The sequence below is a fragment of the Dromiciops gliroides genome, chromosome 3, assembly GCF_019393635.1.
Source record: "Dromiciops gliroides isolate mDroGli1 chromosome 3, mDroGli1.pri, whole genome shotgun sequence".
NCBI lineage: Eukaryota > Metazoa > Chordata > Mammalia > Microbiotheria > Microbiotheriidae > Dromiciops > Dromiciops gliroides.
In genome coordinates this window covers 432,787,538-432,807,866 of record NC_057863.1, presented here as the reverse complement: position 1 = coordinate 432,807,866, position 20,329 = coordinate 432,787,538, and the positions used below count along the sequence as shown (strand labels likewise).

The window sequence follows — 20,329 nt, the reverse complement described above, 5'->3', positions numbered from 1 at the left end:
TGGCTCCCTTAGATAGAAAGATAAAGGCATCTTGGCCTTTCTCTTTCCTCATCAAATTCTTATACTCCTTAATAAATGCTTAAAAGTCTAAACTCTTGCTAAAGCTTCTAATTTATGGTTACCACTCATTAGAATTTTAGACAGTCTAGCTAGAATTTTAGCCCCTTACAGATGGCAATATTACAGTACAATGAGAAACATGAAATGGCTTAAACAACTTTATGATAAACAAAGAACTATAAAAGAATGTCCAACTTAAGGGTATCTTTATTTTCCTTCTTTCATTTTTCCCTCCTATTTTAATCTTTTTTAAATAAAAAGATGTATGACAATCTCAAGACAAATAACTCACATACATATTTTACTTTAAAGTATGTAAAGAACTTTCCTCAAATGAAACAATGTAGCACATTAGATACTGAGAGACTTGTAGTTAAGTCCGTAACTTGCAGTTAAGTCCAGTATTAGTCACATACTGGGCATGTAACCTTGGGCAAGTCACTCAACTTCTCAGGGCTTTAGTCTAGACAACACTTCAAGGTGATAAGTTGTAGGGAGAGTGCCAACCCTAACAGAAAGAGGAAGTTTCCTAGCTGTTACTTTGACAAATGAAATCAGAGGTCCAGTCGCTATTCTATCCTTACAAAACCCATGAGGTAGGTAGTACAGGTATAACTATTCTATTTTTATAGATGGAGACATTGAGAAACAAACAGGTTAAGTAACTTGCCTTAATTTGCAAAGTGTCAGAGGTAAAAATACGAACTGGAATTGCAGTTGCCTTCAACACAACGCACCTTATTCCATTATTTTTTTCCCTTTATGAACAAATATCCCTCCTATTAATGTACTAAACTCAGTTTACCCATTTTGTCCATCTTTGTAGACAATTTGACTTTGTCCTGGATTATTCCTGCCTGCCTTTCTCTCACAAAATCTGAATTTGTAAGCACAATGACACATAGGTTGATATAAACAATGATAAAATCACAATTATCATCAACCTCTACTTTCCATAGTTGGCTACCACCATAGGAGTATAAGACTTTTAATTTTTTTTTAAATCATAACTGCCTGTTTTGTTTGTGTACAGGCAAATAATCACTTAGTTTAACCTTATAATTCCTAAGATAAGGGTCAAGGATTAATATAACTGTAATGAAACAAAACAGCTCTTCTTAGGAGTCTTCAACTTAAGTGAAAAATCATGTAATGAATAGGGAGACATAAGAAGATTACAATGTGTGTATATGTGTTTGCCAGTATGCATGTTTCCAATGCCATGTGCTAGATTCCTGTTGCTCAACAATGCTCATCCTAAATATTGAGCATGGAAGGGATGATAGGAGAGAAATATACGTTGCCTAGAAGGGAACAAAGCAGGAGAAGCTGCTTAGAAAAGGTCTCCCCTACACACCAACAGGAGATTTGTTTGGTTTAAGCAACACCTTTCTCCCTGAGGAGTCAACCCCTGGGAAGGTTAGATCATTCAGATACTCCTTAATATCTATTGCTTGTATGAAAGTATATAACTGCCTGGATTTCCTCGTCATTTATTTGGATTTGAGATTTGGGGAGAGAGGTCATTTTGGACCTGGGGACAAATGTGAGGAGAATATATCTATTTTGGAGCATACATAGCAAAAGAATACCGGATATCTGTTTATAACAGGGGGAAAAGGACAATTTGGGTCTGCATTTTTCAGTTTGCCTTTGACCATGGAGATAAATGCATAATACCATTGAATACCAGTATCATTGAAAGTCATATCTATGCTATTTTTGGGACTTGGACACAAGTTGCCAAGGTCAATGGGCCTTTAGAAGGCTTTTCTGGGTGGAATAGGAAGAAAGAGCTAATAAAGATGTTGCAGTTCCTTCAATCATCCTTGACTCTTCTTACCTTTCCATTCCTAATACTTCTTCTTCTTCTTTTTTTTTTTTTGTGAGGCAACTGGGGTTAAGTGACTTACCCAGGGTCATACAGCTAGTAAGTGTCAAGTGTCTGAGGCTGAATTTGAACTCAGGTCCTCCAGAATCCAGGGCCAGTGCTCTATCCACTGAGCCACCTAGCTGTCCTTCTTCCTAGTACTTCTTGCTGCTGGTAGGCTTCAATATTGTAGGACAAAGTTAAAAAAAAAATAAATTACTGTTACCTGTCCTAAGGTGAGATAATCACAAGAATGATTATTAAGGACTTACTATTTGTCAGGCACTATGCTAACCACTGGGGATATAAACAAAGGCAAAAACAGTCCCTGCCCTCAAGGAGAATGTAGAAATTCTACCCTTGGAGGACAACCCAGTGAAAGTGCATAGTCTGGAGATAATGTCAAATATGAGGAATCACAAGGAATGTCACTGGATCTTAGAATAGAGAGGAGTAGAGTACAGGAAGATTTAGAAAGATAAGAAGGGGCCAAGCCTTTAAAAGGGAATCATTGGAGTTAGAACTTTGCATACCTTAGTATATACATGTGTATTATGTGCATAGATTATATTAAGTTCTCAGTTGTCTACCCAAGCTCCAAAGGGGTTTTATGACTGGGAATTCAATCAGATAAGCATTTAATGAGTGTCTACTATGTGTCAGACACTAGGCTACTTCTTTGTTACAAATACAAAATCAAAACAGTTTCTGCCCTCAATGATCTCTACTTGGAAGGATGGTGGTGGTGAAAATAAAATATACTAAGATAAATGAACAATCACAAAGTGATTTGGAAGAGACAAGCAAAGGAGAGAATAAGAAAAGAGCTTTTGTAATATGGTACTTACACTAATTCTGGAAGGTAACTATGGATTTCCAGAGGTAGAGACGAGGAGGGAAAATATTTCAGGAATAAGGTACCACCTTTGCAAAAGCATGATAGAATGTCATGTTTAGGGAAGAGCAATTAAACCAGTTTGGCTAGAGGACTAATCAATGTGTGACCATTCCTATGAGTCAAAGTGCCTAAGTGTCTATGTCCCTTAGTACATATGGACCTAAGTATTTAGTTATTTAATTACCAATGTATCTAAGTGTGAGTGTGAGGGAAAACAATACTCTTCTCTGATAGTGTGGGACTTCCAGTTGCTATGATAGGAGGGTCCAAATTCCCCAACTCCAATCTCTTTTTTGGGGGGAATGAGTTTGGGTGAAGAATCTCAGGTGTATCACTGAAGGTGCTGTTTTGTTTTTTTTGTTTGTTTGTTTTTGTTTATATACATTTGAATAAAAATGTGCCAAAGTTTTACCATCAGAAAAAACAAATAATACCTATGTACCTAAGTACATACCTACCTCTGTCCCCAGGTAATCAGGTTGGATGGGATTGAACTGAATTAGACCAGTTTGAATCAAATTGAATTGGTTTAGACAAGTTTGAACTGACTGGTCTATAGGACTGGTTTACAGGACTGACAAAGTGTGGCTAATAAGCAATATAAATTAGATCTTAAAGTAGGGAGGCAAATTTTAACTCATGTATATGACTGGAATTTTGTGGGATGAAATAAATTTAGAGTGGTTTGAAATGAATTAACCTAGTTTAGATTGATTTTAACCAGATTTCACTAGTCTAGGCAGGTTTGAACTGATTGAGGAGGGTTTGAACCACTTTGAACTATATTGAACTGGTTTAGACAAAATTAATCTAAGTATCTATCTTAAGTACCTAAGTATGTAAGCATTTAGCTAAATGTATACATAATTAGTTATTTAACTGAACAGCTATATATCCAAGTAACTTTATACAAAGTACCTAATTTCCTATGGAACCCTAGGCACTTATTATGGCTCTAATTATTTATGTACTTAAGTACTTTATTAGCCTGATTTTATGTAATTAAGCACCTAAATATCTGTAGTAACTAAACACCTATTTCTTTTGTTTTGTTTTGTTTTTACAGGGCAATGAGCTTTAAGTGACTTGCCCAGGGCCACACAGCTAGTAAGTGTCAAGTGTCAAGAGGCTGAATTTGAACTGAGGTCCTCCTGAATCCAGGGCCAGTGCTTTATCCACTTCACCACCTAGCTGCCCCACTAAACACCTGTTTCTAAACCTAAATAGTTTAGTCTCTTTTGACCTGAATTGGAAAAGTTAAAATGAGACTTTTAACAAGAACCATATTAAAGCCTACTGAATGAGTTTGAACCAGTTTTGATGGATTTGAGCAGCACTAAACTAGTTTAGACCAGTTTGAACTGTTTTGGACCAGTCTGAATTTGCCCTAAGTCCATTTAAGTCCATTCCTATGTACCTAGGTACTTCAGTATCAAATTAACTGATTACCAAAGTACCTAAGTCCTTGTGTACTGAAGTACCAAAGTACTTAATTTCCTGATTAACTGATTGCCTAAGTACCCAATTACCTATGGTCATAGGCAAATAGTATGTCCCTATTAGCTATCTACCTAATTGCCCTAAGAATCAAAGTACCTTTTACATAAATTCCAATGTACCTTAGCAATTAAGTACTTCTGTATGTAAACCTAAACAGTTTAGACTGTTTGAACTGGAATGGATAAGTTAGCCCCAGACTTTTGATTGGAATCATATTAAAGTATATTCATCCAGTTTAGACCAGATTGATTGAATTGGTTTATGCCAGTTGTAACAGGATTGAACTGGTTTAGACAATGGTAGGTCATTTATTTAGCATATCTGAATCCACAAATAGAGGTGCATAAATAATAAAATATCTAAATTTCTTACTACCTGAGTACCTTTATACCTGTATGTGTCTAAATAGCTCAGTACCTAATTACATAATTAACTGATTGCCTAAGTACCTAATTATCTATATGTCTAAGTACCTAAATAACTGATTATCTAAATATGTATATACCAAAGGATCTAATTTCCTCTGTCTCTCAGTACCCAGGTTTCCAAAGTACTAAATTACTAAGTACCTATATACTTATCTCATTAGTTGATTACTAGGTAGTTAATCAACTGATAACCTAAGTACCTATATGCCTAAAGTATCTAATTAACTGATTACCTAAGTACTTAATTTTCTCTGGACAGCAGAACTATGTCCCTAATTACCTAGGCATTTGATTTTTTAAATTACTTGTTAAAGTATTTAATTAACAGATTACATAATTCCTCACATATTTAAGTACCTAATTGTCTATATATCTAACCACCTGATTAGCTAAGTACCTATGTACCTAAATCCCTTTTATAGCACCAATTTAAACAGTTTAGACTAGTTTAAGCTGGACTTGGACTGAATCAGTTTGGATGATCTGAAACCAATTTAGGCTGATTTGAGGCAGATCAAACTAGTTTGAATGAGTTTGAACAAAAGTGAATCAGTTTTGCACAAGTCGAACCTGATCTAACTGGTTTGAACCAGTGGTGCTGGTTTAGACCAATATGAATGGATTTAAACCAGATTAGGCTTGTTTGAACTGGTTTAGACTGGATTTAACCAGTTCAATCTATGAGAAGGTATTTATTTCACATATGTGAATATATAAATATATAAGTACATAAATACTGAAGTACCTAAGCACATAATTACCTATGTACCCAATTACCTAAAATACTTAAATGCCTATGTTCCTAAACACCTAAGTATTTGGTGCCTAAATAATTAAGGACCTAAATGTTCTTTGAGTACCCAAGTACTTAATTACATAAATATCTAAATAATTGCACATAAGTACCTAATTACAGAAATACCTATGTACCCAAGTACCTAAGTGTCTGTATTGCTAAATAGCTATGTAACTAAGTTTCTAATTACTCAATTAACTGATTACTTAAGTACTCAAATATCTCTGGTCCTAAGTATCTAAGTACCCAGGTACCTAAGTGCCTCTGAAAAGGAACATTAGATATTACAGGTATTACATGATTTCTTCTTATACAGATCACTCACTTATTGTGACATTAGGTATAAAAGCAAAACAGTAGAAATTGTCCCTGTACTGTAAACTATTGTTATGTATGCCATTTACATCGACTTGTCATGGCTAAAGATAAAAATATAACTAATTCTTACAGAAAAGAAGGAAATTAGCAAGTTCAGGAATTGTTTACAAATTTGTGTTTGAGGTCAATTTTCTTTATTTTGAGATATTTTCCCTTTACTAAAGCCATCTGTGCTTATGAGAAAAAAATAACATGTCCACAGCTATGTTTGAATTTGACACATTTTGTACTTCATAGCAGAGATCCAAGCTAAGTCAACACTTTTGTGTAATTATCACATTTCCCCCTTGGAACTATAATTTATTATTCATAATATAAGTATAATGAGAATAATAATTTGTGAGTTTCCTATTGCAGATATTTTTCTGGTATACCTTTTATCACTTTAACACCACAGTCATTGCATACATAAGGCAAGTATGCAAGAATAAATTATTCTATAACAACTAAGAAAAATTGTGGGAGCATTTAAAAATTATTGTAAATTAATTATATCCTATAACTTAGAAATCAAGGTCTTTGACTGACCAGCAAATATCAAGCAGGTAAAACAATTTAAAGGACTTAGGAGATTTCTTCAGTGGCAAGTATTTTTTACCATGATGAATCAAGGCTCAAGTGGAATTGGATTTAATTTGAAATATAAATTTCCTCCTTATTATTTCCAGCCTGGATTTCATATGTAGACAACTTTTATATAAGTTCAATGGAGCTTAACACGAATTATGACATAATATCACACAGTCTAAAACCATATACAGGGAAATGTCACATTTAGGTTGAGAACTACAAAATTTACTGAGAACTGATTCCCCACCCAGTCCCCTCTTTCCCAGGCAGGTGAATTGCCTGGAGCTGACTGTCTTTGTCATTTCCAGACTCTTGATGAACTTATGGACCTTCCCCCAAGCAACTTATCCCCTCCCAATGTTCCCCACCTCACTCCCTGGACTTTATGTTATTATGTAAAAAGGGTCCACCTGCATTAAATAGTTTCTATTCAGAGTCAGTAACGCCTATACTTAAATTAGGAGCTGTTCTATTGTTTCTTTTGTCAAAGGTTCATTTACATTAATTAGCTATATGTCACTCTGGAGCAATCTTTTTATTCTGTTACCCCATTAAAACGCTGTCTTCCATTCCCGACTTTGGGTATTCCTAGCTTCACAGCTTTGCAATACCAGGAGCTATAGTTCCTCTGCCCTGATTAAAGACCTTATTTCTCCTATATTGATTGTTTCCTTAATTTCCAGGTTAACAAGGTATTCCGTACATGTAGGGAAATTCCTACATACAGCCTCTCTACATTATTATGTTTCAAATACAGGTGTGTGTACCTTAGACAAATGTTTATTAAACTAGAATTTACAAACAGTTAATAATTTTAAAAAAGGGTGCTTATTTGTGCCTTCTACTTAAAACCAGGTATGATTTCCACATTTTTGTAGTAGTCTTCCAGATAGTAGTATCTTTGTTTGTTTTTGTCCTTTCATACTGGATACTGCTAATAGGATGACCATGAAGAAAAATAAAGAAATAATGTGGGGGCAGAGCCATGATGGCAGAGAGGAAGCAGCAAGCTGCCTGAGCTCTCCTTCTGTTCCCTCAAAAAGAACATGAAATCAAGCCTCTGGATGGATTCTGAAACTACAGAACCTGCAAAGAGACAGAGAGACACAGTCTTCCAACCAGAGATCATTTAGAAGACTTCAGGAAAAGGTCGGTCTGATTCGGGCAAAAGGGAGGCCCAGCTCAGGGCAGTGGCCCAGCGCCAAGGGGGTCAGGGCAAATCAGCAGGAGCTGCAGGCCACAGCCAAACAACTGAGGCTCCTGGAACCTGGCTCAAAGATCTGGTGGCCAAGAAGGACAGTGGAAAAACTTACCTGCACCAGCTGGGAGGGCCACAAATGGGTCAGGCGGGATCGGGCGCCGGGATCGGGCGCCTGGCCAAGCGCTCAGACAGGAAGTGCAGGGGGGTGAACTGCACTCACTATAAAGGCCTCAGAATAAAAAGCCAGTCACACAACACCTATACGCCTGCACAAGAAGCCCCAAACAGGGCCCCTGGTGCCCCCAAAACAGATGAATTATATCATATGAAGAGGTGGAAAAAAAACCCTATTACAATAGAGGGAAAGAAAGGAGGGGTGAACATTGTTTCAACCCTAATCTCATTAGATTTGATTCAAAGAGGGAATAACATATATGTTCATTGGGATAAAGAAACTTAGCGCATTCTTTAGGGAAGCAAAAGGGGAAGGGAAAGGGGGGGACTGATAGAAGGGAGGACAAAAACAAGGGAGAAAAGGGTAAAGAAAAGAGAGGGGGGTGATAAAAAGGGAGGGCAGATCGGGGGAGGCAGGGGTAAGAAGTAAAACGTCCGTGAGGAGGAATAGGGTGAAAGAAGGGGGGAAAAGTACAAAGGAGTAAATAAAATGGAGGGGAATAGACAGTCAGTAATAATAACTGTGAATGTGAATGGGATGAACTCTGCTATAAAACGGAAGCTAATTGCACAGTGCATTAAAAACCAGAATCCTACAATATGCTGTTTACAAGAAACACAATTGAAGCAGAGAGATACACACAGAGTAAAGGTAAAAGGCTGGAGCAGCATATATTATGCTTCAGCTAAAGTAAAAAAAGCAGGGGTAGCAATCCTTATCTCAGACAAAGCACAGGCAAAAATAGATCTCATTAAAAGAGATAAGGAAGGAAATTACATCTTGCTTAAAGGTACTATAGATAATGAAGTAATATCAATATTAAATATGTATGCGCCAAGTGATATAGCATCCAAGTTCTTAGAGGAGAAGTTAAATGAGTTACAAGAGGAATTAGACAGTAATACTATACTAGTGGGGGATCTGAATCTCCCCCTCTCAGAATTAGATAAATCTAGCCAAAAAATAAATAAGAAAGAAGTGAAAGAGGTGAATAGATTACTAGAAAAGTTAGACATGATAGATGTCTGGAGAAAATTGAATGGGGATAGAAAGGAATATACCTTTTTCTCAGCAGTGCATGGCACATTTTCAAAAATTGACCATGTATTGGGGCACAAAAACATCATAGTCAAATGTAGAAAGGCAGAAATAGTAAATGCATCCTTCTCAGATCATGATGCGATAAAAATTACATGTAAGAAAGAGCCAGGGAAAAGTAGAATGAAAATCAATTGGAAACTAAATAATATCATTCTAAAGAATGAATGGGCCAAACAACAAATCATAGAAACAATTAATAACTATATCCAAGAGAATGACAATAATGAGACAACATACCAAAATCTATGGGATACAGCCAAAGCAGTGCTTAGGGGAAAATTGATAGCTCTAAATGCTTACATGAATAAAAAAGAGAAAGAGGAGATTAATGAATTGGGCATGCAACTTTAAAAGCTAGAAAAAGAACAAATTAGAAATCCCCAATTAGATACTAAACTAGAGATCCTGAAAATTAAAGGAGAAATTAATAAGATTGAAAGCAAAAAACTATTGAATTAATCAATAAAACTAAGAGCTGGTTTTATGAAAAAACCAATAAAATAGATAAAATATTGGTTAATTTGATTAAAGAAAAGAAAGAAGAAAACCAAATCACCAGTATCAAAAATGAAAAGGGTGATGTTACCACCAATGAAGTGGAAATTAAATCAATAATTGGGAATTATTTTGTCCAACTGTATGCCAATAAATTTGACAATCTAAATGAAATGGATGAATAGTTACAAAAATACAAACTGCCCAGGTTAACTGAAGAGGAAATAAAATCCTTAAATAAACCCATATTAGAAAAAGAAATTGAACAAGCCATTAATGAACTCCCTAAGAAAAAATCCCCAGGGCCAGATGGGTTTATGGGTGAATTTTACCAAACATTTAAAGAACAATTAGTTCCAATATTATACAAATTATTTGGAAAAATAGGTGAAGAAGGAGCTCTACCAAATTCGTTTTATGACACAAATATGGTGGTGATACCAAAACCAGGCAAAGCAAAAACAGAGAAAGAAAATTATAGACCAATTTCCCTAATGAATATTGATGCTAAAATCTTAAATACGATATTAGCAAGGAGATTACAGCAAGTGATTACCAGGATAATACACTATGACCAGGTAGGATTTATACCAGGAATGCAGGGCTGGTTCAACATTATAAAAACTATTAACATAATCAACCACATCAATAAGAAAACCAACCAAAATCATATGATTATCTCAATAGATGCAGAGAAAGCTTTTGACAAAATACAGCACCCATTCCTAATAAAAACAATAGAGAGTTTAGGAATAGGTGGAGCTTTCCTTAAAATAATAAACAGTATCTACCTAAAGCCATCAGCAAGTATTATATGCAATGGAGATAAATTAGAGGCCTTCCCAATAAGATCAGGGGTGAAACAGGGATGTCCATTATCACCCCAATTATTTAATATTGTACTAGAAATGTTAGCTTTAGCAATCAGAGAAGGAAAAGGAATTAAAGGAATTAGAATAGGCAAGGAGGAAACAAAACTATCATTCTTTGCAGATGATATGATGGTATACTTAAAGAATCCTAGAGAATCAACTCAAAAATTACTTGAAACAATTAACAACTTTAGCAAAGTAGCAGGATATAAAATAAATCCACATAAATCATCAGTGTTTCTATACATGACCAACAAAGTCCAGCAGCAAGAGATAGAAAGAGAAATTCCATTTAAAGTAACGGTAGATAATATAAGATACTTGGGAGTCTACTTGCCAAGACAAACCCAGCAACTCTATGGACACAACTACCAAACACTCTTCACACAAATCAAATCAGATCTAAATAATTGGAAAGATATCAATTGCTCATGGATAGGCAGAGTTAATATAGTAAAAATGACAATACTGCCTAAATTAATTTATTTATTCAGTGCCATACCAATCAGACTACCTAAAAATTATTTTATAGAGCTAGAAAAAACAATAACAAAATTCATCTGGAAACACAAAAAATCAAGAATATCCAGGGAAATAATGAAAAAAAATTCAAAGGAGGGTGGGTTAGTGGTACCAAACGTGGAGCTTTACTATAAAGTGGCAGTCATCAAAACTATCTGGTACTGGCTAAAAAATAGAGTGGTAGATCAATGGAATAGGCTAGGCACAGGAAATGCAGTAGTAAATGACACTAGTAATGTAGTGTTTGATAATCCCAAAGACTCCAGCTTCTGGGATAGAAGCTCAGTATTTGATAAAAACTGCTAGGAAAACTGGAAGATAGTATGGCAGAAATTAGGCATAGACCAACATCTTACACCTTATACTAAAATAAGGTCAAAATGGATACATGATTTAGACATAAGAGGTGATACTATAGGTAAATTAGGAGAGAAAGGAATAGTTTACCTATAAAATCTTTGGAAAGGAAAACAGTTTATGACCAAACAAGAGATAGAGTATATTATAAAATGCAAAATGGATGATTTTGATTACATTAAATTAAAAAAATTTTGTACAAACAGAAGCAATGCATCCAAAATTAGAAGGGAGGCAGAAAGCTGGGAAACAATTTTTGTTGCCAGTACTTCTGATAAAGGCCTCATCTCTAAAATATATAGGGAACTAACTCAAATTTATAAGAATCCAAGTCATTCCCCAATTGAGAAATGGTCAAAGGATATGAACAGACAGTTTTCTGATGAAGAAAACAAAGCTATCTATTCCCATATGAAAAAATGCTCTAAATCATTATTGATTAGAGAGATGCAAATTAAAACAACTCTGAGGTACCACCTGACACCTATCAGATTGGCTAAAATGACAAAAAAGGAAAATAATAAATGTTGGAGAAGCTGTGGGAAAATTGGAACACTAATGCATTGATGGTGGAGCTGTGAACTGATCCAACCATTCTGGAGAGCAATTTGGAATTATGCCCAAAGGGCGATAAAGCTGTCCATACCCTTTGGCCCAGCAATACCACTTTTGGGTCTTTTTCCCAAAGAGATCACAGAAAGGGGAGAGGGACCCACATGTACAAAAATATTTATAGCTGCTCTTTATGTGGTGGCAAGGAATTGGAAGTTGAGGGGATGCCCATCAATTGGGGAATGGCTGGACAAGTTGTGGTGTATGAATACAATGGAATACTATTGTGCTGTAAGAAACGATGAGCAGGAGGAGTTCAGAGAAACCTGGAGGGTCTTGTGTGGGCTGATGATGAGTGAGATGAGCAGAACCAGAAGAACATTGTACACAGTATCATCAACATTGAGTGTTGATCTACTGTGATGGACTATATTCTTCTCACCAATGCAATGGTACAGAAGAGTTCCAGGGAACTCATGAGAGAAGAAGATCTTCAAATCCAAGAAAAAAAAAAAAAGAACTGTGGAGTATAGATGCTGAATGAACCATACTATTTCTTTTGTTTTGGGTCCTGTTGTTTTTTCTATTTTGAGGTTTTTCATCATTGCTCTGATTTTTCTCTTATAACATGACTAATGCAGAAATAGGATTAATGTTATTATGTATGTATATATATGTATGTATATATATGTATGTATATATATGTATGTGTATATATATATACATATATATACATATATATGTATATATATATATATATAAAACCTATATCAGATTACCTGCTGTCTAGGGGAGCGGGGAGGGAGGGGAGAGAGGGAGAAAAATCTGAAATTGGAAAGCTTGTATAAACAAAAGTTGAGAACTATCTTTACATGTAACTGAAAAAATAAATAAATAAATTAATTAATTAATTTAAAAAAAAAGAAAGAAATAATGCACTTTCCCAAAGCTAAGATAAATGTACTAAAAAAAGTCAGGGATTGTAATAGGAATGGCAAGACTAACCAAGTTCTTGCTTCTACTTCAACAAGAAGTAGTGGTTAGGAGTGGGGTTTGTTGGGATTGACCCTCTGGAAGCAGGATGTATATTTTGTTAAATCAGTTCCACTCCACTTCTGTTAGATCACTAATCTATATACTCGTAGCAACTCAATAAAGGACTAGGACACTTGAAATGCACATGATCAGTGTTAGTTTTTTTCCTGCATGATATAATAATAGAGTCAGTTTTAAAATATACTACCCACTCTAAGTTATTAAGTAGAAATGGATTAAGCAGAATGAAGAAACTTGAATTTTTCATGAGAAAAAGAAATGATCTCATCTGTTCATTTTGGAAATATGCTTCAAAATTACATTAGGAAATGTTCACACACTCTTTGAATACAGGAGGGCTTATGATCTGATGTACAAATTGTGTCAGACATCGATAATCAAAAACTGAAAAGTGACAAATTGCTCCTGAAATTTTATCTTGGCAAGGGGAAGATAATATCATCTTATGGAACCCTGGTTATAAAGAGAATAATGCATCTTTCCTAAAACCATTTTTTTTTCTAATAGAGAAGATCCAGTCACCCATGTAAACAATGACCTCTTGACATTCCTACATACCTGTACTTGTGCCTACCAACAGTGACCCAGAGCTGGAAGAATGTGCAGGGACCTTTCCATCATTCAATTGCTTCACCCTCTTCAGGTGTGATTTCCCATTGTAATGGACCTGAGCCTGAGCTGCTGAGTTCAGTTGAATGTTGCACACATCACAGAAGGAAAAGAGAATTTTCTTTTTTTCTTTACTCAGTTGAGAGTCAGGTCGTTCATGCTTTGGTCCTTTTTCTTCAAAACCTCGCAGAAAGGTGGCCATATTCATAATTCCATCTTCGAGAATGTAGTCAGGACTTAAAGGACGCTTCATACCTAGAGAAAGAATACACGGTGCTTGAAATCAGAAATGGACGGGCCATTTATTTTTCACCACATTTAAATGCAAAAATCAGTATATATGTAGTCAAGTTGAGCAAAAATTCATCCACCCCACCTAATAGTATTCATTCAGAAAACCTGTATTAAGTTCCTACTGCATATAGTACATAATGCTAGGGAATGACAAAGTCCCTGCCTTCATGGAGCTTGAAGTTCAGTAAAGAGATAAGATACACACAAATCACTATTATACACAATATTATCCAGTGTTTTTGAGAGTTATGAAATATAGCTACTTAATATTGTAGAATTTCAGAGGTGGAAAGGACTTCAGATGTTAACCAGATTTTTAGAAGAGATTCCTTTCTAAATCATACAACTGACAAAAGGAGGGAAGGGACACTGCTACCACTCTGCCCTCATCATCTTGCATCTGGACTGATGGAATAGTCTACTGGCTGGTGTCCTTGCCTCAAGTCTCTCTCTCCACTCTAATCCATCAAACACTATGCTCAACCTGATATTCCTAAAATGCAGGTATGACCATATCACCTCTTTATTTAGTAAACTTCAGTGGCTCCCTATTACCTCTAAGATCAAATATAAAATCACCTGTCTTTTAAAGCCCTTCATAATCTGGACCCTTCCTAACTTTCTAGCCTTCTTACTCTCTTCCATGTACTCTAGAGTCCAGTAACAGTGGTCTCCTGGCTGTTCTTTGCATAAGAGAGAGAGAGAGACAGAGACACAGAAAGAGAGGGAGAGAGAGAATTTTTTAAAAATCCAGTCCCCAAATATTATGAGATATAAAATATAAGGAACTCAAAGTTATGATCCTATGGACAGAGCACCCACATGTAAGTGCAGCACCCCAAGTGGAGAAAGAGACCACATGTGGGAGGAAGAGTAAGAAAGGGAAGAGAAAAGAGAAATCTTGATGTCCTAGTTTGATATTTGAACCAGAAAGTAAAAAGAATTTGTAGCTAAATGGAAGGATGGTGCACAAGTCTTGTATAGATGGGCAAATAAAGGTGTTGACCTCATTTTGTGGCCAAAGTTAACAAGAAGTGATTGCATGGGACATTTGGTATGCTCATATTACACTGCTCATGATACATATTTGCCCAAAAAACCCAACGTAGGAATAATCATGGCTTATATGCCAAAAGTTGTTATAGAGAATATGAAAAGTTCTAAAAATTCTGTGATGAATTTAATAATAACCTCCATAATTAAAACAATATATATTTTATTACTCAGTGACATTAATGCATAGATGACATTGGCAAAAATAATATGTTGGAAAAATGGCCTGGGAGTCAGAGAGGTCAAAAGTTTTTATTCCATACAAAAGCCTCTTAAATATATATTATAAATTCTTTGAAAAAAAATTGGAGATACTAAATGTGGCAAACACCAAATTGTATTATAAAACTAAAATTGTTCTTTGGCCATGTTTAAATGCACAAAAAATTACTCATTATGGATGTTGGAGCCATTCCTGAATCAATTATTTATGTGCAGTCTGACTTATTAAAGCGTAGATTAAAATTAATAGAAAGGTAGCAGAATATTTTATTAAGATATGGTATGAAGTTAACAATGAAATCTGACCTAATTAAACAAATCATTAATATTAAACAATGGGGAATGGGTGGAGGAATGGACATTGACAAAGAATATAGGAATTTAGTATAGATATTAACTTATGTAAATTAATTTAATTAAAGAAGAGAACAAAATTAACTAAAAGCACTTGAGTCACCAAACATTTGATTCCTTTGACAAACAGATTATGTGGTAGTCATAACAAGATTGGTTTGGAATATAAACTTGATGGAAAGATTCCAAAGATGATAGATAATTATGGGTAATAATAATCTCAATTTACTCCATTTGTAAAATAAAGGCATTGCCTTTAATGGTTTCCAAGATTTCTTCTAGGTCTAAGTTTATGATCCTGTGATCTTAGTTTTGGTTCCTCTCTATCTTTCACAATACAACAAGAAGGAACAAAGGAAAGACAAGTATGAAGAAAGTTGGTAATAACAGTGATCCATAAGGTCAGCTAGGTGGCACAGTTGATAAGAGCCCTTGACCTGGAGTCAGGAAGACCTGAGGTCAAATGTGTTCTCAGATATTTACTAGCTGTGTGACCCTGGGCGAGTCACTTAACCTCTGCCTGCCTCAGTTTTCAGAACTTCAAAATGAGGATGATGACAGTACCCACCTCATCTCCCTGTGAGATTAAGATGAGATATTTGTAAAGTACTTATCACAGTGCCTGGCACAGTAAATGCAATAACTATACACACATATATTAGATATACATATATACATATACATATGTTGTATATATTATATGTACATATGTATATACTATATAACACATATATAGTTATATACACACAAATATGTATATATACATATATATTACATATACACAGATACATATACACACGTAGTATATATAGTGTACATATACATCTGTGTATACACACACACACAAACATACATTGTTTGTTGTTGTTTGTCCATCGTCCTCATAGAGGACCAATAACATCAGGAGGGCGATGTCTTGACTTAAAAGTGAATTGGATTTAAGTGAGGCAGCTCTCCTCCAGAGTCCTTGGAGTCCAGTGGCAAGACATAGGTCAAGATGACTGGTAATGGCTCCAGATGTAGTGGGGGATTTTGGGACCCAGGACCTTTCTAAGCTAAAGTATTTCCCAGGTCTCAATTTGTCTGAGGCAAAGCCCATTCAGTAACTAATAGCTAGGTAAGAATTGAGGCAAACAATAGCCTGGTTTGCCTCCATGAAAGAATCAGTACATGAAGGGAAGACCCTCAGAGTTTTGGCCCAGACCAGAAACAATTGCTATTTACACTCAACTCAAACATGAGCAAGTGAGATTTGAGCTGGGACCTACTGTTGGCCAATTAATGAAAACCAGAGTGATTTGGCTTTAAAGGAATAGTCAGATATTTCCATTTGAATCACAGTGGACTTTAAAAGACAAAACAAAACCTGGTTTTCCAGAGCTATTTTTCAAGAAATCATAAGTGAAAAACTACACAAGACAAGAGTTAATTGTCCCAGTATTTTTAAAACAAAAACAACCCCCCTTAATCTCAACCCCCCCAAAAAAAACCACACACACAATGGTAAAATACGGGGAAAAAAATCTGCCAATTCCATCCATGTTACTGATCTACAAATGCCACCTGTTACTTATGTGCAAATTTACTTTTTCACTGATATGCAAATGCAACTATGCCCCCTAACTGAAAATGTACCCTTTGTCAGGTATATGTAAATGTCACCTATCAACAAACATCACCAACATCACATGTGCCAATGCCACTTACGTCACCTCTCTGTAACTGCCACTTATATCCCTTACCAGCAATGTCACCTATACCACCTATCTTCTAATGACACCTTTGTGAATTGTGTGCAATGACTTGTATTTCACCAGACTGTCAATGTCACCTTTGTCACCTACACACCAATATCACCTGTCATTTATCTGTCAGTGTCACCTCTGCCAATATTTCCTGTGTCACCTATTCACTAATGTCAACTTTTCACTTATTTGCCAATGCCACCTATGCCACCCATTTGCCAATGTCACCTATATTAACAATTTTCCAATTGAACTTGTGTCACCAATCTCCAATTACCACTTTTGTCAATGGTTTGCAAATACTACCTATGTCATTTACCTGCCATTTCCACCTATGACATTGATGAGCAAATGCTATCTATGTCACCTATCTGTAAATGTCACTCATATCACTGATCTGTAAATGCCACCCATGGCACTGAACTACAAACATAATCTATGTCACCCTCTCCAACCCCCAAGTCACCTATGTCACCCCTTTTAAAATGTTGCCTATGTCACCTTTTTATTAATGTTGCCTATGTCACCAATCTGCAAATGTCACATCTGTCAGTGATCTACAAATGTCACCTATGTCAGCAATCTAGAAATTTAAAATGACAGGTATACAACTACATATGGATTTCAACATCTCAGGTCCACATATTCTTTCTTTCTTTCTTTTTTTTTTTGGTGAGGCAATTAGAGTTAAGTGACTTGCCCAGGGCCACACAGCTAGTAAGTGTCAAGTGTCTGAGGCAGGATTTGAACTCAGGTCCTCCTGAATCCAGGGCTGGTGCTCTATCCACTGTGCCACCTAGCTGCCCCTATCAGGTTTACATATTCTTCTTTTTTTTTTTTTGGTGAGGCAATTGGGGTTAAGTGACTTGCCCAGGGTCACACAGCTAGTAAGTATTAAGTGTCTGAGGCCAGATTTGAACTCAGGTCCTCCTGAATCCAGGGCCAATGTTCTATCCACTGCGCCACCTAGCTGCCTCAATTCTACATATTCTTCTTGAGGAAGTAGAACTGAAGAAAGCAACTGGAGCAAACAACTAGATTAGACCAAGTAAGTGGGGGGGTCCACACTGCAGTTGATTGTCAGGCGGTTCTGAGGGATCAATTCTCAAGGTAGCTGAGGAAGAAAAAATGCCAAAACCATACAGAAGAACTCAGACCCTATTACCCCCTCCACCTCCCTAAAGGCAACCAAGAGAGTATCAATAACTACCCAAAATAGACCAATATTTCCATCTACATAAAATTTTAATGAGAACAATCTACACATGGATTGAGGGCATCCTTGATGAGGGCATCTGAGACAGACTTTTGAAAGTGACATTCCACAGAAACCACATTTTACCATTATACAACTGAAATTTTAGATAATACCAGATGCCATCGTCCTTATGTTTGCTGACTAAGAATGCTTTGATATGGCAAAGCAGAACATTGCTTTGAAGGCTCTCTTCCAATGAGGTGTTTCCTGGGCATATTTAAAAATTCGTTGAAAGATATAATAGATGACTTTGTTTTGATGATCCCCTGATCGTTAATATTAAATTAACCTAAAACCTCCTGATTAATAATAATATTAATAGTAGCTAAACTCCACAAAGTGCTTACTATATTCCAGGCATTGTGCTAAATAGATCTCATTTGATGTTCACAACAACCCTGGAAGGTGGGTGCTATTATTATCCCCATTCGACAGAGGAGGAAACTGAGACAAAATGAGTCTAAGGGTCACATAGCCAGTAAATGTCTACGTCTGTATCTGAGCTCAGGGTTTCCTGACTTCAGGCCCAGGGCTCTGTGCACTTTGGTGCCACCTAGGTGCCCAAATGATACCATTAATATATTATGATATATTAAAGACAATAAAGTAGGAAATATGTGCTGACCATAAGTGTTAAACATTGTCATGAAAAAGACCCAGCATGAAGTCCAATTGAAAGAGATTAGCTTTAAATCAGGGGTTCTTACATTATGGACTCCTTTGGCAATCTAGTAAACCTAATCTCTGAATGTTTTTTAACCAATTGAGGGAAATGCTAATTTTCATTTAGATATTAGTGAAAATAAAGCTGGATTTCTCCTTCCATATTCATGGATCCCCTGAAATCCAGGTTTCACCCCGCTTCATATGGCAAGATCCTCCAGATGCTCCTATCTGTGGATGTTATTGTACTCCTTATCCCTGCTTATTTCACTCAGTCAATAAGCATTTATTAATCACTTACCATGTTCCAAAAACTGTGCTGAGTGCTATTAATTTATTGAGTGTGATATATTGCTATTCAAAGCTATTTGTGCTTATGTGTGTGATCAACCATCTTTTATCCATTTCAGATGAGTAAAGTTAACCTAAGGTCCTTCCCCTCACCTTGATCGTATTCTCTTCTTACCCCCATTATGAGAAATAGCAAGCTCTACCCCCACTTTTTTTTCTTCCTTTCTACACTAGTGTTTTCTTCTTTTTGATCTACCTACTCTTTTCTCCTCCTTAAACTCTCAGAACAGGTGAAATCTAACCCAGGATATCTGTTTTTTCTATTAAATGCCTTCCACATCTTTTGAAGGGACACTTGTCTTTCTCAACTAAAATGTTAACACGATATTACATATCTTTTATTTAAATAAATTTACCTTGCTATATTTCTCTGGACTTTTGTGTTTGCATTTCAAAGATCCTATTCAACTCCGGTCTTTTCATCAGAGACATGTGAAATTCACTATTCCATTAAAGATTTCTTTGTCTATGTAGGATTTTATTCAGGTTTGCAAGACAATTCTTGATTTTAAGTCTATGTCATGTATGTTGACTTTTGGAATATTGTATTACAAGATTGCCTCTGGTTTTAAATAAAAGCTGCCAAGTCTTGTTTGAATCTGACTGTAGTTCCTTGGTACTTGAACTCTTTTCTCTATGCTTGCAAGTATTTCATTTATTTATTTATTTTTGATGTGGGACCATTGGATTTTTGTCTATGAAATGCAAGGCATTTTTCCTTTAGCAGTTCCTTTTAGGACGTGATCTGTGGATTCTTTCTATTATTTTTACTTTATCCTCTGGTTTTAACAGAACTTGTCAGTTTTCATTTATGATGTCTTGAAACATAGTGTCCAGTCAGGCATGGTGGCCTGTAATCTTTGCTACTAGGGAGCCTAAGATTGGTGTATCACTTAAACTCAGGAAATCTGACCTAAAATAGACTAAACTGATCAGGTGTCCACACTAA

The 20,329-nt window shown here is 35.8% G+C and overlaps 1 protein-coding gene across 3 annotated transcripts in view; it reads right to left on the bottom strand.

Moving 5' to 3' along the window:
- ZNF385B (zinc finger protein 385B) overlaps positions 1-20,329 on the bottom strand; it is a 525,190-nt gene that overhangs the window by 378,548 nt on the left and 126,313 nt on the right. For all 3 annotated transcript variants that reach the window (XM_043990458.1, XM_043990457.1, XM_043990459.1), the window contains exon 2: positions 13,390-13,695. In XM_043990458.1, the coding sequence (XP_043846393.1) occupies positions 13,390-13,693 (304 nt within the window). In that variant the 5' untranslated portion in view covers positions 13,694-13,695. The remainder of the gene's footprint in view (positions 1-13,389; positions 13,696-20,329) is intronic.